Here is a 25,525-nt window from a genome sequence, read left to right on the forward strand (position 1 = left end):
CATAGCCTATTTCTACAATTTACCTTCTTAAAATGTAATTTTAAACCTAACCTTGACCACAGTACTAACCTTCTGCTAAACTTAAAATGAAGACCAAAAAGCAACAACCAAAAATGTACGATATAGACAATTCTTACTTTGTGCCTGTTGTAACCGGTGACAATCACAACAAATAGTCTTACCATCCCCTGATGACCCTGACTGAGATAACAGGAGACAGCTTCATCATGGAGGCATCCTCTACGTCCCCAAACACCTCGTAGGCCTCTCCTTCAAACTGAGCCTGCTCATGGAGCACTATCTACAACAGGATGTAGAGATTTACAGTAAGCACATCTCATGGTCATTACAACATGTGATACTTGGTGATTGTATCATTGTCACTTGCAATTTCTGATACAATAGACTGAGTTGAATACTGCAGACGTTTTATGAAATATCTTTCTAGATAATCACCATAAAATATCAAAAGTATATGAGAATAAATAATGTAGAACTCCCCAACACACAACTAGTTGTAAACCTTGCATCATATCGTGTTACTATAAAACACTGGACGGTGGATGCAGTATTTTGTATTTAATGTAAAGTCAATCGTACCTTCCCAGGCCGTTTGTGGAACCCTCTCACTTCTGGAATCTGAAAAGGAAAAGAAAGAATGCTGACTTTCATTTTCCTCTGAGTATCCTGTGTATTTCCTGTACTCACGGCAGAACACCTGGACTGCCTCCAGATAGAAATAACTCAACAAAAGACTACCAGTTATACATTTGCCAGCTTAAAAACATCAATAGTTAGCAGCCTACATGCCATGTACTGTACATTAGTGTGTAAGAGCAAACCAACATCGGTCTACACACGCGGGGCAGAAAGTAAGATGGCAGTCATGTAAGCAAAACAACGTGAGAGAAGTAGGCTTATTTGCATGTTTGTGTGCCTGGTCTGAGCATTAAAATGTATGTACAAAATGGAGTGGTTCTGGCGAAGGCATATATAAACGTTTATTGAGGTATGCCTCTTCTTGTCTTTACTTGCAAACAATTCATGACTTGTTTCTCAGAGCCATAACTTGTAAACATCTTATTGTATTTCAACATTCCAAAATACAAAGCTGGACCTGATTTGATTAAGTGGTGTGTTGCCATGGAGATACTTTAGATGCCTGTACAAAGTGAACAGGATCTGAAGTATCTGCTCAGCCCATTAAACAATGCCCTGCAGGTCAGAACTCATTTAGTTGTAAAACTGAATCCTCTGTTTCCAGAAGTAAAGCAGTACTGAGAGAATATGAGAGACTCGGGCAGGTAGAGACAACCATAGTTATGTCTCAATCATGCAATTTTAGTCTCTATGGGGAAAAAAACAACGTATTTCTCAATCTAGTACAAAGTACCCGTCTATAGAGATTTTAGATGGATAAATAAAATAACATAGATACATACAGTACAGTAATGATGCAAAACCCCAAACTGTCAGTTGGCTTCATGCAGTCTTGTCTGAGACTCTTACCTTAGGGTTGGCTGCAGGAAGTCCATTCAGAGGGGCCTGTGGGATGTGGTTGGTGGCTGGATGAAGTCCTAAGGTAAGTCCCTTTAGTCCAGTACCGTGACCTAAGCCCATTACAGGGCTAGCCATTGTACTCTGTGTAGCACTACTCTGTGAGGATCCTTTGTCTGTCCTTAGATACTGCTCCAGGGGATCTGGCAGCTTTAGCTCAGTGAACAAGGGGAGAGGAGGAGGTGAGGAAGGACTGATTATTGACTCACCAGTTGCAACCACACCCATACTCAGGCCCGGATTCATACTTCTCCAACCCTCCCTTTCTGGCACTGTGCCCTGGGTGGTAGGAGAGGGAGGAGCACCATTAGAGACTGAGGAGGAAGGATCCCCTTTGTTCCTTCTGGAAGTCCTGGGGGAGCTCAATAGGTTGGAGAGTAGAGACATCCTTCCTAGCCGTGATGTGAGCTGACCGGTTTCTTCCCCTTGCTCCTCTTTCTTCTCTACTTCCCTCTTCCCCTCTACTTTAATGTTCACCTCTCCATCTTTCCCATCTGTTTGACACCCTGGTTTTCTCCGGGCTCTAGATGGAGACTGGAGGGCTTTGAAGAGAAGGCTGTCCTCTGCATTAGCCCTTCTTGGCTGTGTCTTCTCCTCCCTGGCCTGTTTCTTTATCAACATGGCCGGGGTTTCTTCATCCTTGGTCCTCTTTTTCAGGCCAAACTGGAAGCCATCAGCGTCAAAAGGGTTCTCGAAGCGGTCCTCCTTGATGGCAGGCAGGGCAAAGGGGGGCGAGGAGGTCTTGGCATGGTCGTGGTGCCTCTTGGGGGGCAGGGGAAAGGGGGTGCCCAGTTCCTTAATGCTCCTGATGAAGTCATCCACGTTGTCAATCTCAGCCAGACTCTCATCCTCGCTGGCTGAACAGTCTAGCCTTCTCTTGGTCTCCCTCTTCTGCTCCTGTTTTGAGCCGCGCTCCACGTTCAGCCAGCTGGACGGAGATTCCTGTTTCAGAGGAAGAGGTTTAGGGGGAGAGGGGAGCTTCAGAGAAGTTGGCAGCTGAAGAGGCAGCTCAGCCTTGGGGTTTGCTTTTGTCGTTTTAGGGGGTTCTTTGAGGAGCAAGACCTTCTTCTCCTGAGCTTTTGTTCTTATAGATTTTGAGTCCTGTTTTGTGTCTAATATCTTAGTCGCTCCTTCGCTGGGTCTTTCTTCTTGTTTTGTCACTTTCTCCTTCTGATCTTTTGTAGTTATGGTCTTTGATTCCTGTTTTGCATCCATCTTAGTAACTGTGCTCTTAGTTGCCGCCTCACCCAGTTTGTCCTCTTTGTTTTCTTTGTGTGGCCCGCTATGTGCATCTGCCAAATTCTGTGTCAGTGAAGGAAGCTCTTTGTTCAGTTGGACCTCACCATTTTTAATTGGTTTCAGAACAATCACAGGCTCTGTTATGATATCGGAGACCTTCACTGGCTCTCCCCCCTTCTGTACTTCAGTCTCTTTCCCAGACACTATGGATATATCAGAAACTATGCCATTACGAATAGGTACTATATCGGGGGTTTGAGCATTAGCTAGTTTCTTAGATTTTTCCTCTGATCCAAAGATGGGTGACTGTGTTGCCGTATCTTGACTCTCTATTCTTTCAACCACAGTGGAGGCGTTTTTGGGTGAGCTATCCTTTGCTACATCCAGGCCATGTTCCACAGGCTGATTTGTATTGGATATCCCTTCCCCAGCACTAAGTATGAGCTTCTCTGAAGCTGTAGAAGTATTTTCATTGCACTCATTACTTTTCTGATTAGCTTGGTTCTCAGTGTCAGTATGAATGTGGTCAGTCAATTCAGGCTTGGTTGATGTATATATCACTTCCTCATGGGTAGGTGTGCTTGAGGCAGACACAATGAGGCTTGGTTCAGTTGGGCGTTTCTCCAGGACTACACTTGGGCTTACAGGACCCATCTGCTGCAGTGGTGTATTGGTTAAGGCTTCCACATAGTTGTGGTCACTCTCTGTCTTGGATGAGAGACCTGGGTATGATTTGGTTTGTTGTTCCTTTGTAATACAGGTAGTTTTGACTGATATCGATTTTTTTTGTCCATTTTCAGATATTTTATCCATTTTTGTTTCAGGTGTACTACTACTGCTCCTGTCCTCTAGTGATTTCTTTGTTCCAGTGACTGCTGGTTCATCTGTTTGATCATTTACAAACAGTTGCTGGTGTGTTGCTGGTGTGGTTTGTTGATCATCTATTTGAGAGTCATCTGTGACCAGTGACACATGATCTTGTATGGATTTAGATTGTGTTTCAGAGTTCATAGTTTGCTCATATTTCTTGAGGGGTTTGCTGGGCTTGCCTTTAGGGGGAGTTACCTGACGGAACATTGCACGCTTGCTAGCCACAGTCACAGAATCACTTGGATCTTTCACTGGACTTTTCCAACTCAGTGGTGAAGCCTTCCCAGAATCATCAGCAGTCATGTCCATGGTGGGAGATGTGATGTTACTCTTCTTCTTAAGTCCAAGGGAGGCGCGTTTCTCTGGCTTGGTTGGGAACAGTGAGGGAGGGGTGGGTGTGTCCCCATCATCACGGGGGGTGCTCTTATTGGAGGCCTGTTGGGGCAGGTTTGTTTGCAAAGGGCAGGGCAGCTTGCTTCCTGTTGGTGATACAATAGTTAGTCAGACAGTTAGTATAGCAGTTTGTTGGTTAGTTTTCATAATGCATTGCAAAATGAGAGCTATCCCTTTCTCTTAAATATGTGACGTTTACAATTCCTCTTGTCCATCAAAGAAATTAAACCTTTGGATAATTTTGAAACATTACCACCACTAAACACATAACTAAAACATGTTAGCTAGACAGAGGCTATGAATAAGCAGACAGAATCTTATCAATATCCCATGTTCAAAATCCATGACAAGTTTGTCTTACCCTTCTCAGGTTCAGTGGTCATTGTCTCATCTGGGGGCATTTCCTCTGGGCTGGGAAGCTCCTGCTGCTTTGGGCTGGTTGGTGTGGAAGGCCTACTATTGACAACTGATGCTCTCTCAGTGGTCTTGGTAGTTTTACTCCCTGTGTCGATGGTTTGGAGTTTTCCGTCTTTCATCTTCCTGACCAGAGACAAAGAGTTGTCAGGGGCTTTGGGTAACCGGCTCTTTGGTATCATGCTGCTGTTGGTGCTGTCTGGGCGTGTGGGAGCCTGCTTTTTGACATCTTTCGCTTCACTTGTTTTGGCTATGTCAGTGTTGTTGTCCTCAGTGTCTTTTTCCATCCCATTGGATAGGTTTACCTTAACTGAGTTCACAGGTGACATGACTGGTACTTTAGTAGGTGATGCCTCTTCTGGCGTAACAGGCCCTGGAGTTGGTTTCCCCCCTGAACCCACTTCATTCACCTCCTCGGTGATAGGCTTTTTGTCTGTTTTAATCATTAAATGTTTAGGTTTAGGGGTCTTCTGGGGTTTGGAACCAAGCACAGGTAGAGACACAGCCACTGAAACATCAACCACTGAGGTTGTGCCTGGTGACAGTGGAGGTTTTGATATAGCTTCTGTCTGTGACTTTTGGGGAATTTTCGACTTGGGGCTGTCGGTGACCTCTGTTTTTCCTGCGGTGGGTTGATCCTTTAACGTAGGTGACATAACCTTTGTTTTCTCACTGCCATCTTTAGGTGTCCTTTGTGATGGAGCCACACTAGAAATCCCTGCCTTTCCACCATCTTTGAGACCCTTTCCCTTAGCCATGCCCAGGACAGCTTTGGACTTGGGTCCAACCGGAGGAGGGGGGCACTTTGACCGACTGGCCACATTGCCTACTTTGTCACCTGGTTTAGACGGGGTGACCTGGGTCGTCCCCTGACATCTAACCCTTGAACCTCCTGTGTTGGGCTGTGTTTTACGTCCTGGCATAGTTGGAGAGGCCTCATCCAGCTCTGGGGTTGGGGACGTTGGGGAACTGTCTACAGCCATGGTGTCATGGTGTCTTCGATCAGAGTCTGTATCCTTGGTTATCTCCCCAGCAGTGATGATCCAGTCATTGTTTGGTTCCTTGAGGTCTACATAAACTTTTTGAGGGCTTGGCGAGCTGTTTAGAGAAGAGAGAAAATGTGTGATTAACTTTGAGGACAGGAGGGTAAAATAATTTAGTGTGCAGAACAAACTTGTCACCACAAACAGGTGTTGTAACTACATTGATAGGGTACTTCATTTATACCAACCATTATAAAACCAAATAAACATGTTATTCGGATAAGGAAAAACAGCCTTTAGCAATATGTGCAAAGTGAACCTGAAATAAATCTTTCTGCACTGAGTAGCTTGACCAACTGCTCTCACTTAAAACTTCCAGCAGTGCAGAACATCTCCTCAGGTATCAGTAGAATCCATGAAGAGTCTTGGATGAATTCCAAGCATTTTAATCTAAAAAACAGGCTACATCACATTAATATGATACAACAAAAAGCATGCCTTGTGGCATTACAATGCCTGAAAGATATGTGGATATCAGAATGGTGTGCCTTACTTTTGTCAGCCTTGTACTGAGTCGACTCATTAAACCCTTTAGTCAAACAAAGTGACTAGTTGCTTCTGCCATTAGTCATCATTCAAGATGGAAATAAAACATGGAGTAAAGCTCCATTTTGATTTAAATAAAACAGTTCATTTGAACAACTGACTTAACAATGTAAGGTAGTGTACTGACTGGGTTGTAAAGTGCACACTGTATTTTGTGACAATGACATAGGAAGATACAGTATGGTTGCATAGTTGATGACCTGTAGTAGTACGATCAGTAATCATGTAGTCCAAGTAAAGTATACATTAAGTAATGTGACATTTTAATGACGCAGGACTTTTTCAGCTGTACTAAGAACTGCTGTTATTGTTCTCCTCTGGTACAAATAGGCACAGCTCAGGTGTTTTTTTCTTTCTCTCACTCAATCTTTCAATCACTCTCTCAATCTCTCTTTCTCACTTTAGGATCAAAGCACTCTTTAAAAAGACCAAAGAAAATGTAAAATAAAGATACTCACAGTTTCACCTCTGACTTCTGAGGAATCTTTGAAGCCAAGTCTGCGATGTCATTATTTTCTAGCTCTGTTTTTGTCTGCTCGTCCCCGTCAAAACTGTGCTCAGGGCTCACATACACCTTCTTAGGGAAAAGCTTCTCACTGCGGGACAGTTTCACACTCCTGCGCTTTTCCTCTTTGCTCAGGGCCATCTGGTACTCTCGAGGGGTGCTGCTCTCTGAGTCTGTGCCTGGACTGTTCGCCTCTGGCTGGGCTTTGTTTGTTGTTTTAGACTCCTTGGAGGCTGGCGCTGTAGATACAGCCAGCTTTGGCTTTGGCTCTCTGCCACTGGCCTCTGCTGCTGATACTGCTGAAGGAGTTAGAGTGGCCAGGACACCTGCAGTATCAGGGTACTCCACGGGGGCCACAGTCATAGGTATGGCCAGGACTGAATGTGAATTTACACTCTTCCTCTTCCCCTTCCTCTCCCCCTCCTCTTCTCCCAGGTGTGTTTCCACCCACAAGGCTTTGTGTAGCTTCACTGGTGAGTCCTGCGTCGTCCCCTCCTCTCCCCCATGTAACGTGGTCTGTGTGGGGGGAGCTGTTTCAGGCGAGCTGCTGCTGGTGGATTTCAGAGCCCTCCTCCTGTTTTTCTTCCCCATGGCTGGGCTGTCCTTCCCCTCCTCCCCCTCTGGTTGGGGATCTGAGGAGGATGGGGTGTGTGACTGAGAGCCTACAGTCACTCCGACCAGGTAACTCCCCTTCCCTCCAACAGATGTTTTCAGGGAGGTCTTCTTAGACTCTGTGACCAGAGAGGTGAAGTCAGCCTTAAGGTGAGATTGGGAGAGCTCAAACGACCTGAGGGTGTTTTGGACCACTGGGCTGCCCCCTCCAGACCCCTCTCTGTCTTTCACAGTGGTTTGTTCCAGATGTACCTGCAGCCTCCTGCTCGCCTCTCCCACTACGTCCTCAGTGGGGCTGAGCCCTGGGACTTGGTCTGCTCCGGAGGACGAGTTCGTGGGAGTCAGATTCCAAGAATTCCTGTCGGCCTCTCCATCTGCCTCTGCCTCTGCCTCGGCCCGGCTCGCCCTGCACACCTGCATCTCCCTCACGCTGCCACGACCGCTGCTGTCGCTGCCTGCAAACAAAAGGTCCCCTCTGTCCACCTCCACCAGAGAGGCTAGGCTGGAGGTACCAGGGCTGGAGCTGGTACTGAACACCGATCCCTCCTCCTGGAGCTCTGACAAACTTCCTTGCACTGGCCCAGCTCCCGCTTCCACTACCTCCCCCTCTCTCCGGGTGGTGGTGGGGGTCCTTTGCCAGTCTTCCTGTGGAGGTTGGTGGGGGGAGAGAGGAGAACCAGGGGACTGAGGGGAGATGGGAGAACCAGGGGACTGGGGGGAGACAGGAGAACCAGGGGACTGGGGGGAGCCTGGAGAGCCAGGACCAAGCCAGGATCCATCCTCTGAGTCTGCTGAGAGTGAACCGCTCCGGCTCTTCTTCTTCTTTATGGAAAAAAAACTGCCGATGCGGTTCAACACTCTGTCTGAGCTCTTGGAGGAGACAGAGAAAAAAAACGGAAAGATAAATACCCAGATGGAGAACAGACACACCTGTTGTTTTTGGCACAGCTGTACAAATAACCACAGACGTTAGTTCCCCTCTCGCTTTTTTTTGTCCATGATATAAAGCTGGGTTCTCCAACCCTATTCCTGGAGAGCCAGCGTCCAGTAGGTTTTTGCTCCAACCCTTATCTAGCACGCCTGATTGTAATAATTATCTGGTTGAATATCTGAATCAGGTTAGTTACAACTGGGGTTTGAACGAAAACTTACAGGGGGTTAGCGCTCCAGGAACAGGTTTTAGAGAGCCCTGATATGAGGTGTGCTCAATGATGTAGTACATTTACATAGAATAGATGAATTCTCTGATTAACGCATTAACCTTAAATCCTTAACATCAGCTATTACCTCTAAGATTCCGTAAATATTCGATCACAATTTATTTGGATAGTTCTTCTGTAGATGCTATACAGATGGTCATACTATCAACAAATGATCAGATAATCAACTGACTATCTATTGATAAACAACTGCCTGCTAAGGTTACGGTTAAGGCAAGGTTTAGAATAAGGGTAAGGGTTAAGATTCGGGATAGTGTTAGGGTAAGGCTTAAGTTTAGGGTTAGGATAAGGGTTAGTGTTAGGGTTAAATTTGTAGGTAGTAAGTTGAAATGTTACTGATAGTCTATAGTATATAGCATTCTTGTCAAAATCAAACAGGCCAAGCTGAATGGTATAGATCAGTGTTTCCCAACTTTGGTCCTCAAGTACCCCCCAACAGCACACATTTTTGTTGTAGCCCTGGACAAAATCACCTGATTCAACTTGTCAAGTACTTGATGATTAGTTGACAAGTAGTCAAGTAGTAATCAGGTGTGCTTGTCCAGATTTGGGAAAGTGGTGTAGATGTATCTCTGGTAACAGCCAGGTAGGGAAATGATCAGGCTTCTACAGCACCTGGGCAATGACCATAGAGATCCTATTAAAGTAATTTTCGAATGGCTAATTCTATGGTATTGACAACATTAGGCAGACCTCGGGAGACTGAAAAGATTTGCCGTGGGTCCTCAGATCCTCAAAAGGATCTACAGCTGCACCACCGAGAGCATCCTGGCGGATTGCATCACTGCCTGGTGTGGCAACTGCTCGGTCTCCGACCGCAAGGCACTACAGGGGGTAGTGCGACACGGCCCAGTACATCACTGGGGACAAGCTTCCTGCCATCCAGGACGTCTATACCAGACGGTGTCAGAGGAAGAATCTAAAAATGTTCAAAGACTCCAGCCACTCTAGTCATAGACTGTTCTCTCTGCTACAACACGGCAAGCGATACTGGAGCGCCAAGTCTATTTCCAAGAGGCTTCTACACAGATTCTACCCTCAAGCCATAAGACTCCTGAACATCTAATCAAATGGCTACCCAGACTATTTGCGTTCACCCCCCTCCCCTTCTTTTACACCGCTGCTACTCTCTGTTGTTATCATCTATGCATAGCCACTTTAATAACTCTACCTACATGTACATATTACCTCAACTAACTGGTGCCCTCGGACATTGACTCTGTATCGGTACCCCCTGTATATAGTCTCGCTATTGTTATTTCACTGCTGCTCTTTAATTACTTGTTACTTTTATTTCGTATTCTTATCTGTACTTTTTTAAACTGCATTGTTGGTTAGGGGCTTGTAAGTAAGCATTTCACTGTAAGGTGAAACACCTGTTGTATTCGGCGCATGTGACTAATAAAATTTCCCACAAGTCAGTATCGACAGATTTTGAATCCCAATGCCGGACAGGTCGAATGAGAACCAACGAGGCAAACAAGGAATGTGAGGATCACCAAATAATACTAGTTTTCTATAAGATCTATTGGATTACTTAGCATACCTAGAAATAAACACAACAATGTAAGTCCATGTCTTATTCAATTTAGACAGTGGGTATCATAAATATCCACCCCCTTGGATTTTTTCACATTTTGTTGTGTTACAAAGTGGGATTGAAATAGATTTAATTGTGATTTTTTTTTGTCATTGATCTGCACAAAATACTCTATAATGTCAAAGTGAAAAGAAAGTTCTATCCAGCCATGACGCACACTGCCCATATGCACATGGAACAAGACTGGCCCAATGTTCTTTTGTTGTCTGTATACTTTGTATTCTGTCATTTAATTTATTTTCATTCATTTAGCCAGGATAGTCTATTTAGCCAGGATAGTCACTGTACTCCAGGGAGTCCAGGATCCATAGAATCAATACAAACATACACATCACATAAAGGCTGTCTAAACAAAAGCCCAGCACACTCTGTTTGTCTGTTTCCTACTATAGTACAAGGCTGGAAGAGTATACAGAACATCATAACTAAAGATACTACACACAAACACTTAAAATAAAACCGCTACATACCATTTTAGCGATACTTGCTGGATTTTAACCTGTAGATTTATTTTCCTTACAGTCCCGGCATAATAACCATATCCTGCACCAATAGCAAATCAGGTGCAAAAAGTGAATGTTTATCAACTCATAGCTTCCTGCTAAGCTGCTTGGTTGAAGATAACAATATACAATTACTAAGCTGGAATAAAAGTCAACGCCGCCAATTACAATAAGTGAACTGTCTAACTTTACAGACAGACAGAGAGACAGTGTGTGAGCGATATCCATGTGTATCTATATCTGTCTAGCCCTGAGTAGACTTGTATCAAACAAACTAAGGTACATTGCTTCAGGGCATAATTCCACTTCTATCACAGGTGCAGCATAAAGGCTATTGTGAAAGAGCTTTCACATAAAAAAAACCCACATTAACTAATTATCCAATGAGAATATATGGACACGGATGTCTGACTAACATCTCCACCCTTCTTCCCTCAATCAAACTGGGGCAAGTCAGTAGCCCCGGGACATCTTTATCAATATCATAATACAGTGGAAAAGACCGAGACAAGGAAAAAACACAATATGTACATTTGCGAATATTAGCTAATTATTACATGATTCAGCAGTGTACAGTGTGAATGGTTCGACCAACTCTGACACACGAAAGGATGTACATTTTTTCCCTTTTGTGCCTATAACTGTCAGACGTTGAGCGATCTGCTGTTGTTGTTTCATATGGACCTGTGCACATCCTTCCTTCAGTAGTAGAAACAGACTCTGGATCTCGACAGGACTTTCACCTATTAAAAATCCTGTTGAAACAGAGCAGATTGTTCTTTTGTTTCCAAATGGCCTCAGACCTTTCAGGAAACACATGACAGGTACAGGCACAAACTTAGTGGTTATTGTGTTCAAGTTCATGTTCCAAATTGTATGCCTAGCTTAGAAATACTTCATTTTAATTAATAAAATAAAAGACACAGGATCCTATTCTTTCTACTCCAGTAACCAAGTTTCCAGGGAAAACATCATTCTTCTTGAACGGATGTACTCAATTACGTATTTGTGAATCCTACCCCATTAATAATAATAATTAATCATATCTATAATATACAGTGCACATGTTGGACAACATGTTGGACAAGTAGGTGTCAATGGAGAATAACACAGGAAGAAATCCTGTCACTGCAGGATTATTTTGCTGTGACAGTATAGGTCAAATTAAGATACTGCATCTGTAGGTGGGCATATAATTTACCCTTCAACCCTAATGATTTGTATACAACTTTAAGGGGCTTCTGATAAATGTGTCTACATTTATCTTAATAACCCAAGGCATTGAAGAAATTATCAATCACCATATTCTTATCGGCAGACTCAGTAGCCTCGGTTTTTTGGATGACTGCCTTGCCTGGTTCACCAATTACTTTGCAGACAGAATTCAGGGTGTCAAATCGGAGGGCATGCTGTCCGGTCCTCTGGCAGTCTCTATGGGGGTGCCACAGGGTTCAATTCTCGGGCCGACTCTTTTCTCTGTATATATCAATGATGTTGCTCTTGCTGCGGGCGATTCCCTGATCCACCTCTACGCAGACGACACCATTCTATATACTTTCGGCCCGTCATTGGACACTGTGCTATCTAACCTCCAAACAAGCTTCAATGCCATACAACACTCCTTCCGTGGCCTCCAACTGCTCTTAAACGCTAGTAAAACCAAATGCATGCTTTTCAACCGATCGCTGCCTGCACCCGCATGCCCGACTAGCATCACCACCCTGGATGGTTCCGACCTTGAATATGTGGACATCTATAAGTACCTAGGTGTCTGGCTAGACTGCAAACTCTCCTTCCAGACTCATATCAAACATCTCCAATCGAAAATCAAATCAAGAGGCGGCTTTCTATTTCGCAACAAAGCCTCCTTCACTCAAGCCGCCAAGCTTACCCTAGTAAAACTGACTATCCTACCGATCCTCGACTTCGGCGATGTCATCTACAAAATTGCTTCCAGCACTCTACTCAGCAAACTGGATGCAGTTTATCACAGTGCCATCCGTTTTGTCACTAAAGCACCTTATACCACCCACCACTGCGACTTGTATGCTCTAGTCGGCTGGCCCTCGCTACATATTCGTCGCCAGACCCACTGGCTCCAGGTCATCTACAAGTCCATGCTAGGTAAAGCTCCGCCTTATCTCAGCTCACTGGTCACGATGGCAACACCCATCCGTAGCACGCGCTCCAGCAGGTGTATCTCACTGATCATCCCTAAAGCCAACACCTCATTCGGCCGCCTTTCGTTCCAGGACTCTGCTGCCTGTGACTGGAACGAATGATAAAAATCGCTGAAGTTGGAGACTTTTATCTCCCTCACCAACTTCAAACATCAGCTATCTGAGCAGCTAACCGATCGCTGCAGCTGTACATAGTCTATTGGTAATTAGCCCACCCATTTTCACCTACCTCATCCCCACACTGTTTTTATTTATTTACTTTTCTGCTCTTTTGCACACCAATATCTCTACCTGTACATGACCATCTGATCATTTATCACTCCAGTGTTAATCTGCAAAATTGTAATTATTTGCCTACCTCCTCATGCCTTTTGCACACATTGTATATAGACTCCCCTTTTTTTTATACTGTGTTATTGACTTGTTAATTGTTTACTCCATGTGTAACTCTGTGTTGTCTGTTCACACTGCTATGCTTTATCTTGGCCAGGTCGCAGTTGCAAATGAGAACTTGTTCTCAACTAGCCTACCTGGTTAAATAAAGGGGAAATAAAAAAAATACAAAAATATAGATCGGTATTCAAAACCTAAATGTTGCATAATACTGACACAAACTTTTATTGAGGAGTCTGTCTGAAGAATCTGAACTGCTGTACTGTTTATGTACATCTCGCATATCAAAGGGTATAATTAGCACCTACATCCTCAATAACACTTGATCGTGCAAATGGAGGGTCGAGGAGTGAGGAAGGGATTGGTTTGGGATTTACCTTACTTCTTTTCCACTCAGGGCCCTGCAAAGTGAGTCAATACTGCCCTCCTCTGCACACCTTCTATATGACTGCACAGCCAGGCTCAGTGCAAGAAGTGGCAAGCGGTAGTATGGAGTAAATGTCTCCAAGCAAAGGAACAGATTCTGTCACTGAAATTATGTTTAGTAATCGTTTTATGTTTAGTAATCGTTTTGATCAATATCAAGTGTGTTGCATATGAATCTATCCACTCTGAAAGTTCTCTCTTTTGACACTTGCAGAACAGAACTATGGTAAAAATGTATGGTACAGTATGTTTTGCTACGATGTATAGTATAGTCACATTTCATCATTACTCTTAGATGAGTCTGTCCTAAAATACTTTAGATTGGCCTCACAGAAGGTAGAGGGTGGGGTTTAAAAGTACAGTAATGCAAATACAGAACAGATATTTCCAGATGACTTCTCCACAACACAACAGAGGACTCCTATTGTAGTCTACTATATAGTGACATACCTTATTTCTGGACTTGTTGGGACTGAGGCTGTTGAAGGCTGACATGTCATAGCTGATCATGGAGGTAGCATCCCTGTCAGTCGTGGTGCTGTATTCTGTTTTCACGCTCAGTTGGTCAAAACTCCTGACGCACAGACAGACAGACAGACAGACAGACAGACAGACAGACAGACAGACAGACAGACAGAGACAGAGAGAGAGAGAGGTACTGTTAGGCTTAGAGCAGGCTGCTGTTCTCACCCAGTAACCACTGATAAGATGCTGAAACTTGGTTTCCATCCCTCGCCCACTCTCGCAGTCTTTCTTTTGATTTAATCTTTTCTATCACGGTTTTAACCATTCAGCATTCAGGATTAGACCCACTTCCGGATTATAACATGTCCTTATCCTCTGGTCCACTTTCTCACACACACATTCACAAATCCCATGGCATGGCTAATTGTGCCACCCACGACCCATTCCACCTATATGTTGCTATCACATTAATGATGTATGGCCTTTTCAAAATGAAAAGGTACAAGGGTCCAGTCATCGCCCATGACCACTTGACACACCGAAAGTAACTCAGCTGTCAGTACACATTTCTTAAATATCAACATATCCAAGAACACAACCACAACACTTCTGTTTCCTGTTTTAACTGTGACATCTGACACCCTCGTTGTGCTTTACATTGACAGACTTGACGATTTATAGCAGAGAGAAATGGTACACTGGTCAGACGACACTCACCAACACAACTTATTCACAATTCACAACAGTGTGTGCAGTAGTTAGAATAACATTGTGCTTTCTGGGACACACATGTCAATAGGCTCTGGTCTGTTTTCAGGAGGTCATATCAAATCAAATGTTATTTGTCACAAACACATGGTTAGCAGATGTTAATGCGAGTGTAGTGAAATGCTTGTGCTTCTAGTTCCGACAATGCAGTAATAACCAACGAGTAATCTAACCTAACAATTTCACAACAACTACCTTATACACACAAGTGTAAAGGGATGAAGAATATGTACATAAAGTTATATGAATGAGTGATGGTACAGAATGGCATAGGCAAGATGCAGTAGATGGTATCGAGTACAGTATATACATATGAGATGAGTAATGTAGGGTATGTAAACATTATATTAAGTGGCATTGTTTAAAGTGGCTAGTGATACATTTTTTACATAAATATTTCCATTATTAAAGTGCCTGGAGTTGAGTCAGTATGTTTGCAGCAGCCACTCAATGTTAGTGGTGGCCGTTAACAGTCTGATGGCCTTGAGATAGAAGCTGTTTTTCAGTCTCTCGGTCCCTGGTTTGATGCACCTGTACTGACCTCACCTTCTGGATGATAGCGGGGTGAACAGGCAGTGGCTCGGGTGGTTGTTGTCCTTAATGATCTTTATGGCCTTCCTGTGACATCGGGTGGTGTAGGTGTCCTGGAGGGCAGGTAGTTTGCCCCCGGTGATGCGTTGTGCAGACCTCACTACCCTCTGGAGAGCCTTACGGTTGTGGGCGGAGCAGTTGCCGTACCAGGCAGTGATACAGCCCGACAAGATGCTCTCGATTGTGCATCTGTAAAAGTTTGTGAGTGCGTTTGGTGTCAAGCCGTATTTCTTCAGCCTCCCGAGGTTGAAGAGGTGCTGCTGCGCCTTCTTCACCATGCTGTCTGTGTGGGTGGACCAATTCAGTTTGTCCGTGATGTGTACGCCGGAGGAACTTAAAACTTACTACCCTCTCCACTACTGTCCCATCGATGTGGATAGGGGAGTGTTCTCTCTGCTGTTTCCTAAAGTCCACGATCATCTCCTATGTTTTGTTGACGTTGAGTGTGAGGTTATTTTCCTGACACCACACTCCGAGGGCCCTCACCTCCTCCCTGTAGGCCGTCTCGTCGTTGTTGGTAATCAAGCCTACCACTGTAGTGTCGTCTGCAAACTTGATGATTGAGTTGGAGGCGTGCATGGCCACGCAGTCGTGGGTGAACAGGGAGTACAGGAGAGGGCTCAGAACGCACCCTTGTGGGGCCCCAGTGTTGAGGATCAGCGGGGTGGAGATGTTGTTACCTACCCTCACCACCTGGGTGCGGCCCGTCAGGAAGTCCAGTACCCAGTTGCACAGGGCGGGGTCGAGACCCAGGGTCTCGAGCTTGATGACGAGTTTGGAGGGTACTATGGTGTTAAATGCTGAGCTGTAGTCGATGAACAGCATTCTCACATAGGTATTCCTCTTGTCCAGATGGGTTAGGACAGTGTGCAGTGTGGTTGCGATTGCCTCGTCTGTGGACCTATTGGGGCGGTAAGCTAATTGGAGTGGGTCTAGGGTGTCAGGTAGGGTGGAGGTGATATGGTCCTTGACTAGTCTCTCAAAGCACTTCATGATGACGGAAGTGAGTGCTACGGGGCGGTAGTCGTTTAGCTCAGTTACCTTAGCTTTCTTGGGATCAGGAACGATGTTGGCCCTCTTGAAGCATGTGGGAACAGTAGACTGGGATAAGGATTGATTGAATATGTCCGTAAGCACACCACCCAGCTGGTCTGCGCATGCTCTGAAGTCGCGGCTGGGGATGCCGTCTGGGCCTGCAGTCTTGCGAGGGGTTAAATGTTTTACTCACGTCGGCTGCAGTGAAGGAGAGTCTGCAGATTTTGGTGGCGGGCCGTGTCAGTGGCACTGTATTGTCCTCAAAGCGAGCAAAGAAGTTATTCTGTCTGGGAGCAAGACATCCTGGTCCGCAACCGGGCTGGTTTTTTTTGTAATCCGTGAAAAATTGACTGTAGACCCTGCCACATACCTCTTGTGTCTGAGCTGTTGAATTGAGACTCTAGTTTGTCTCTATACTGACACTTAGCTTGTTTGATTGCCTTGCGGAGGGAATAGCTACAACGTTTGTATTCGGTCATGTATCCGGTCACCTTGCCCTGGTTAAAAGCAGTGGTTCGCGCTTTCAGTTTCGTGCGAATGCTGCCATCAATCCAAGGTTTCTGGTTTGGGAATGTTTTAATAGTTGCTATGGGTACAACATCACTGTACTCAAAGGGTTTTAAGTTGACTCTGTGTTGTCAATGGAAGCGGTTAGGCTAGCTCACACCCATTGTGCCTTCCCAATATAGTGAGCTATGAGAATCTCTCTTAGAATTCAGAATGGGAACCAGCATTCCACTGTTGATTCTGTTGATCAGTGGAGGCTGCGGAGGGGAGGACAGCTCATAATAATGTCTGGAATGGAATGGCATCAAACACATGAAAACCATGATGGATTTAATGATGGATTTAATACCATTCCAATCCAGCCATTACCACGAGTCCGTCCTCCCCAATTAAGGTGAAACCAACCTCCTGTGCTGTAGATACAGGTGCAACACCATGGATGTGTTCAGAGGGGTGAAATGTTCTGAGACATTTTAGCAATGTTGAAGATAAATGCACTACACTTAAAAAAACTTTCCCCATCAGTCAATAAGATAATTTACTTACTCTGCTACATGTGGGACGTTTCAACCACCTGAGTAAAACGGCAGTCATGTACATTTTTCAACAAAAGAGGTTTGTTTGTTCATCATTGATCAGCATCTTCTGGCTTTGTTATACCATCTTTTCCCACAATAGGGTGTATGCAGAATATATTTTCATCATGACAAAGTTGTCTGATGAGTCATACAGAACCATAAATCATCAAACTGCTTCTCTACAGAATCTATTGATTCCGTTGGCATATGTTAAGTTACCCTGGCCATGCTTACTTTGCCAACACATTGAAGCCAGTCTCGTCAGTTAATGATTTATTTGTACAGTGACTTTGGGTAAATAACAAACTGTGCAGAATAGATTGCTGTGACTTTTGGTCTATGAGCCATGAATTAGGGTTGAACCAGGGATCCTTTTGATGCATGAATGGTTTGATTATGATACATTTTTTCCTAAATTATGCTGAGTTTGCAAGACTTCTACAGACGAAGCATCCATAAAGTTTTATTCTCTTGTTTTCTAGTGCTGCCCACTGGTCACAAACTGGTTGAATCAACAATGTTTTCATGTCATTTCATGTTGAATCAATGTGAAAAACTGATTGGAATTGGAAAAAATCAATTTTAAGATAATTTTATATTTGAATCTAAATCCAATGATATAGTGAAATGTTTTGCTGATTTCAAGTTGAATTCACATTTGTTGACAACTCAACCAAAGGTAAATCAAAACTAGACGTTGAACTGACGTCTGTGCCCAGCAGGTGTCTACTTGCAGACAGTGGTATCTGTTCCAACTTCAAGCCCGAAGAGGAAGCACATCTGGCAGAACGTGTTATCTCACATACACAGCTTGATCTGAAAGGATATGAATAAATATAAATGCTAATTGCTTTCTCATTTTTCATAATTAGGAACCTGTGTTTTGGACAATCATGTCTCAGGACCTTTCTCATGTTTCATAATGGATAATGACTATGACATATCCAATGCAACAACTATGCACTGAGTAGTTATAAAGACCACAGGAACCATCCACACTCCCATGTGGCGCTGTATACAGATGCAACATATTAACCACGCAGCAAATCAATATGACTTGAGGTCCGCGATCGGAGGTCAAATAAGTAAGATGGAACAAAACACACAAAAGCAAACGTTATGTAATTAAATAAACTTTAACCCCCAACCTTGCCCTTTGACCTCAGTAAGACATCAGTCACCAGTTTTGGGTAAACATTTCCTCAGTCTCTCTATCAGTTTGCAGCCTCTGAACAAGTCTGAGGCCTAAATCAACCAGCTCCAAACTGCTTGGAGTCTTTCTCTGTTACTCCATGCCATCTGATGCCATCCCTCCCCTACACTCTTAAATAAAAGGGTTTCAAAAGAGTTCTTTGGCTGTCCCAATAGGAGAACCCTTTTTGGTTACAGATATAACTATTTTGTGTTCCATGTAGAACACTGTGGAAAGGGTTCTACATGGAACTGAAAAGGGTTCTACCTGGAACCCAAAGGGTTCTTCAAAGGGTTCTCCTATGGGGACAGCCAAATGACCTTTTTAAGCCCTGTTTATATGTGGTTCTAACATGCATATTTTGTCCTGATCTTGTCCACATTCGGATTGTGCCCACATTTTTAGACAGGTGTAGACGATTAAAATACTCATTGTAATCTGATTGTAATCAGATCTTCCTGGCCACCTCCGGAGGTAGTCAGGGACTCATTGTATCTGAATATCAATCAAGTATAAACAGATATGGATGGATAAAACATTTAAATAATTATATCGGCCTCAAAGTCATCGACAGGTAGCACCATTGACTTATGGCATCAATAATTGTCTTAAAATAAATAAATATTATTTTGAAAGAATATCTGTTAAATAATCTGCATACAGGGAGGCACCAGGAAATCTGGTTACATTGTGGACAGAGTGGATGGATAAGAGACACATTTTATCACCATGTGTAGATGCTACGTCTTCAATGTGGACACAATCAGAATGTGGATAAGATCAGGACAAAGGACGTGTCACGCCTTGAGCATAGAGCTGTTTATTCTCTATGTTGGTTGGGGCGTGATAGTGACTAGGGTGGGTCATCCAGATGATTAGTGATTTGTTTGCCTGGTATGGATCCCAATCAGAGACAGCTGTTTATCATTGTCTCTGATTGGGGATCATATTTAGGCAGCCATTTCCCCGTTGTGCTTTGTGGGATCTTGACTATGGATAGTTGCCTGTGAGCACTGTTATTTAGCGTCACATTTCGGTTGGTATTTTGTTGTTTTTTGTTCGGTGTTCATTAAACAAAGGAAAATGTACGCCTACCACGCTGCACCTTGGTCCACTCATTTCAGCGAGCATGACAAGACGCATGTTAGCAACAGGTATCAATTTGACTTTAGGCTCTAGATAAAACCTTTTTTTTACGAAGAGTGTAGGAGATATTCAGATCTGGCACAATTCAACATAACAGGAAATACAGGCGGGTAATATTAAGTTATTTGAGATTTTCTGAAACCCTAACATTCAAAACTTAAATGTTTTACAATGTTTTTAGACATTTTGGAAGTTCAATGAACTGTTGTGCAACTCCATTGGTCACTCCCACTAGTTTCCTGGGTATGTTTAGGAAATATGGCAGCTAGCCTACAGTGAAGTTATAGTATTACAGAAGTAGAACTGCCTCCCACGCAACATAACAGACGCTCTCAAGCAGATCATTTAGACAACACACTGTAATGTTGCAGAATAGTCAACAGAGGAGTTGACTGATAAAAGCCAGCAGCAGCCGAGCCACAGAGCATTATCCTCCTCAGCAAAACAATGGCTCTGTTGTTTTGCATTAACTGTATCAATACACTTTTACAATGGCAAAGCTCAACACAGCTGTTCAGTCAGCAAGGCAGGGTAACACACACACACACACACACACACACACACACACACACACACACACACACACACACACACACACACACACACACACACACACACACACACACACACACACACACACACACACACACACACACACACACACACACACACACACACACACACACAGGACAGCTTGGCACAGGCTACAGCTTGGCACATATCAATGGTATCAAAACAGTCACATGACTCGCATCACTCATCATATAGAAACACAAACATTTTGAACAAACGTATGCAGGGAACGAACCTGTGGGACTTCATAAAGTCAAACAAGGGATGGAGTGAAGTCAAGGCATGACTCATACATCATTCTACAGGTTATGAGTGGGGCTGGCTGGGTGAGTCACCAGTGGCTGTTGATGAAAGATATATTTGTTCCCGCCAGGCCCAATCCAATGCAAACTCCAAAAACAAACTTTAACCGCTCTAGTTTGGACAGCAGCTTACAATAGCTGAATGATGCATATGTTTGAGTTTAATGAATGCATATAGAATATGAACATTAAACACTATATAGCGCTCTGTGCGCACACAGTACAATACACAATTACCAGCAGAACGCTGAAAGACAGAGCTACTGAACCTAAAACAATTACTGGAGGCTATAGACCAGTACAGTAGAGAGTAATAAAGACTCCATTTATCACTTGTTTAATCATCAAAGGACTGAGAAACAAGTGTGATGTGACCACAACAGCCCAATGCAGTGCGTTCTGCTCGGATGACATGCTTTCACAACCAGGCCTGTCGTAACCCTGAATGTGTTGACTTTGGAGCAGGATGAGGAAAGAACACACATTCATCCTGGCACTTATCTCTCTCCCCTGTTCACTGCTCCACATAAAGATAGACATCTTTGGGACATGTATAACGCAACACTTGACATGATGATGTTATGTCCATAATAACAACCTATGCAATGCTATTTCGATTAGTTTAGCATGAATGTGCAAGCTTTCAATTTCTGACAAATGGACCATGTGCTGTATATTGGAATAATTTGTATTTAAAATATCACCAGAAAAAAGTGGGTGGCACAGAAACAAGCACACCATATCTCCAAGTAAGCAAGTAGCCATGTCCGAGCCAGAATGGACACACCAGATGTCTGATTGTTAGTAAAAACAGGGTAAAGGGAATGGTGATAGGAAACAATTTTTTCTTCAAACAGTCAGTTTGATAATGATGACCAGAACTACCTTAACAAAGAAAGCTTTATTTCCACTGGACAATGACTGGTGTCAGCTAAAGGTGTAGGCATGATACCTACTGTAGGTCTTTGTTGGATTTCACTCGTGAGTTTGTGTGTAGATATAGTATGTGATCTTATCTTTGTATACATGTTTGTTCAGGGGGTTAAGAGGTTCAAAGCAGGGTTATGTTTGCATTGCAGCCCCCTAGAGAGATTGAGATTCTCTCTCTCTCTCTCTCTCTCTCTCTTTCTCTCTCATCCTGATACTGTCCATGACATAACATTTTGAGCTGTAGAGATTTGCAGATTGATAAGAACTGCATTACCAACAGTCTGAAGGTAATGCAGCAGGTGTCAAAACAAACAAATTCACAAGAGTAGCTCGGTTTCCATCCAATTGGCGACCAATTGATGACTGTACCGAAAAATAAATAAACGAGTTAAATAGGTTAACTCTACTAAAAATGTCACAAAACATTTTGCTTTATATAGCGAATGTGCCCAATCTGACATTGGCACGTGCACTCTAGCCAACATCTCGCAGATAGAGTGCGGGTATAGCCTACATGATGAAATTTGTCAAACGGCAGCCAAGCATCGATCATCATGTCACCAGAATAAGACATTTAGTATGTATTTCATCTGTAGCCTAATAAACCGTATGCTTTCCAGAGTCGTGACAACATGTCATTGCATGACTCCAAGTTTACTTCAATACCATGGTTATTATGTCAATATTTACACATAAAAGTATTTCCACTGCCATTTCTCGCATAATACATTTTAACGACACAAAAAGATCCCACCTTGTCTAGCAAATGTATTAGTTTGGTAGACATTTGGAAAGTTTAGTGACAAATTTGCTCTTTCTTTCAGGCCTGTCATGACATTTTTTATCCAACATGCACTTTATGGGCATAAAAAGGTTGGATGGAAACATGGTTAATGTAGTTTGTTTAGTCAAACTACAATTTATATAGACTCAAACCTCCACCCTATGTTGTGGCACAGAGTCCCCTGTCTTACAGCTCGAGACATTGGGTAAACAAATCAGTCCATTAAAACAAACTAATCCAGGTGTATGCACACATACACACACGCAGGGATAACAGGATGTGCACACACACACACACACACACACACACACACACACACACACACACACACACACACACACACACACACACACACACACACACACACACACACACACACACACACACACACACACACACACACACACACACACACACATAATGCCCTCACCCAGAATGCTTTTAATTGGCTTTGTATGTAAAAACAATGCTACTCCTTTCATTTCAAGTCCTCTGTTCCTAGGTCAGATTATTGTCACATGCCACCAGCTAATCTGGCCTTTTAACTAACTACAACTGAATCAAGATCAGTTGTAAAATGTTGCATATCTATCTAGACTCAGACCAAACCGGCCACATTCTCTTGCCTGATTGATTGTCTCTGCTGTAACCAAGAGGCTTGGTCTTGCAAGCTAGCCACCTCGCGACTTTGACTGTAAACACATCAGTCCATTAAACAGTGATGCTTCACAATGGAAACAATGCATCCATGTGGGGCTGGGGCTCTTCAGCCTCAGAAGGCCTTCTTTAATGATCATACCAGTCATAGTCCTCCTCCCCTGACAGACAGCCCATATATACCGTATACAAGGGTATTTTGAAATACAGACGGTATGATTTTAAATACTCACTCACTCATCTTCGCTCGCTCCTTGGAGCACAGTGAACGCCACGCCATCCTATTCTAGGCAAGGTCCCAGGCTGATATGGTGTTGAGTCCCAGGTTGAGTAGGACAACCTCCAACTGGTGACCAAACCAGACTCTCGTTCTTTATCTTGGGTGTGGCCAGTTGGGGGATGGCTCCTTGAGGACAAGGGCAGGCTCCAGAGGTGGGTTTGATCTGGCCAGGTGACCAAACAGTCGGAGTCGGGAGGTGGTTAGCTTGCAAGATCAAGCTTCTTGGTTACAGAAGAGACCATCAATCCTCTCCTGGATCAAGTGTGAGTAGCCTTTTGAGATAGTTGCATAACTTTATGAGCCAGGTTTGTCTGTCCTCTCTTGAGCTTGTGAGCATTTAGCTAGTGTCTGCTATGGGTACTAGTACTTTGTTGGCATACATTTTTTTAAAATAACGTTTGAATAGAAATAGCGGCCCTTGTGTGCACTTCTGGTAATACCAGTATGAAGGTATGGAAATCTGGATATGGCCCAACCCTGTTAACAAAGACCTAAATGACATTAAAATATATGTAATACAACCTTTTACTTCAGGCTATGGTAGGGTAAGACACTTGTACTAAGCTCAAGAATCGAAATGACCATTGAACAGCAAAACCTGCATTGTCTCAAAATACAAGAGTTGGCCTTAAAGAGACACAACAGCACCACCTACTCAATGCCCATCGGTGTCAGTACAATGCTCTAGGCTACGTCCAGCCCTGTCCGTCCTTTGATTGTGTCAGTAATTATGCGTTGATGCCTAATGCATCACTCTATCACCATGTTAATGAACATTCATTAATTAACGTTTGATTGCTTAATCTGCTTAAAGTCTATATTAGTAGGTCATGGTTTTGTATGTATTGTGATCTTTTTTTTCTGCTTTCTGGTGTAGTGTTGATGAATTTGTTTTGTTTTGTTTTCTATTTAGTGTTTGAAATGCACTTTACAAATTAAATAGTGTTATTATTAAATATTGTTATTATTATTAATTTAACCTGTGGATGTAGACAGACATCTGAAAAAAGTGGGGAGAGAAAATAATAAAGACCAATTGAGCAGGGATCAACACTAGTGTCACTCAGACATAGTGGTTACATGGTTACTGACACCTTGCTAAACACCTCGCTCAATGGGTAAATGGCTGTTAAGCTAAGTATTTCTTAATGCATGCATTTTGTTTTTAAATGACCTAATAAAGGACTAGTTAAACAACACATTTCATTCAGGAGAGAAAATTCTACAAGATCTCTCAACCTTGGTTCCAGGTTCATACCATACACATTCCATTTCACTGAAGACAAGATGCTTAAAGTTCTTAGTCCCATAGACTCCAGAACCAGTCAGCCATGCAGATCTCTCAACCTTGGTTCCAGGTTCATACCATACACATTCCATTTCACTGAAGACAAGATGCTTAAAGTTCTTAGTCCCATAGACTCCAGAACCAGTCAGCCATGCAGATCTCTCAACCTTGGTTCCAGGTTCATACCATACACATTCCATTTCACTGAAGACAAGATGCTTAAAGTTCTTAGTCCCATAGACTCCAGAACCAGTCAGCCATGCAGATCTCTCAACCTTGGTTCCAGGTTCATACCATACACATTCCATTTCACTGAAGACAAGATGCTTAAAGTTCTTAGTCCTATAGACTCCAGAACCAGTCAGCCATGCAGATCTCTCAACCTTGGTTCCAGGTTCATACCATACACATTCCATTTCACTGAAGACAAGATGCTTAAAGTTCTTAGTCCTATAGACTCCAGAAGCAGTCAGCCATGCAGATCTCTCAACCTTGGTTCCAGGTTCATACCATACACATCCCATTTCACTGAAGACAAGATGCTTAAAGTTCTTAGTCCTATAGACTCCAGAACCAGTCAGCCATGCAGATCTCTCAACCTTGGTTCCAGGTTCTTACCATACACATTCCATTTCACTGAAGACAAGATGCTTAAAGTTCTTAGTCCTATAGACTCCAGAACCAGTCAGCCATGGCGGTTAAATTCCAAGCATATCGCTCTGCATCCTCCACTGTCCCACCCCCTTATTCCCACCCCTCCTCACTCTGCCCTCTGTCTCACTCCTCCCACCAATCACTCACTCCAACCCCTCCCTCCCTCTCGACGACCCCACCACGTGTTAGAATTTATATATACGTATATATATATATATATATATATATAATTGATGTAACGAAACAGGGATCAATGAGCTGACATAGACAGAAT

The 25,525-nt window shown here is 43.4% G+C and overlaps 1 protein-coding gene across 3 annotated transcripts in view; it reads right to left on the reverse strand.

Annotated features, from left to right (window-relative positions):
• crybg1a (crystallin beta-gamma domain containing 1a) overlaps positions 1 to 25,525 on the reverse strand; it is a 62,801-nt gene that overhangs the window by 25,115 nt on the left and 12,161 nt on the right. For 2 of the 3 annotated variants that reach the window (XM_035742571.2, XM_052486102.1), the window contains exons 2-7: positions 13,952 to 14,075; positions 6,521 to 8,049; positions 4,421 to 5,571; positions 1,510 to 4,145; positions 601 to 639; positions 183 to 301 (exon numbers count right to left, since the gene is read on the reverse strand). In XM_035742571.2, coding sequence (XP_035598464.1) covers positions 183 to 301; positions 601 to 639; positions 1,510 to 4,145; positions 4,421 to 5,571; positions 6,521 to 8,049; positions 13,952 to 14,075 — 5,598 coding nt within the window. Of the gene's footprint in view, positions 1 to 182; positions 302 to 600; positions 640 to 1,509; positions 4,146 to 4,420; positions 5,572 to 6,520; positions 8,050 to 10,469; positions 10,702 to 13,951; positions 14,076 to 25,525 lie in introns of those variants that run through there. The other variant, XM_035742572.2, reaches the window with a different exon arrangement.

This window comes from Oncorhynchus keta, chromosome 29, assembly GCF_023373465.1.
Source record: "Oncorhynchus keta strain PuntledgeMale-10-30-2019 chromosome 29, Oket_V2, whole genome shotgun sequence".
NCBI classification, from domain to species: domain Eukaryota; kingdom Metazoa; phylum Chordata; class Actinopteri; order Salmoniformes; family Salmonidae; genus Oncorhynchus; species Oncorhynchus keta.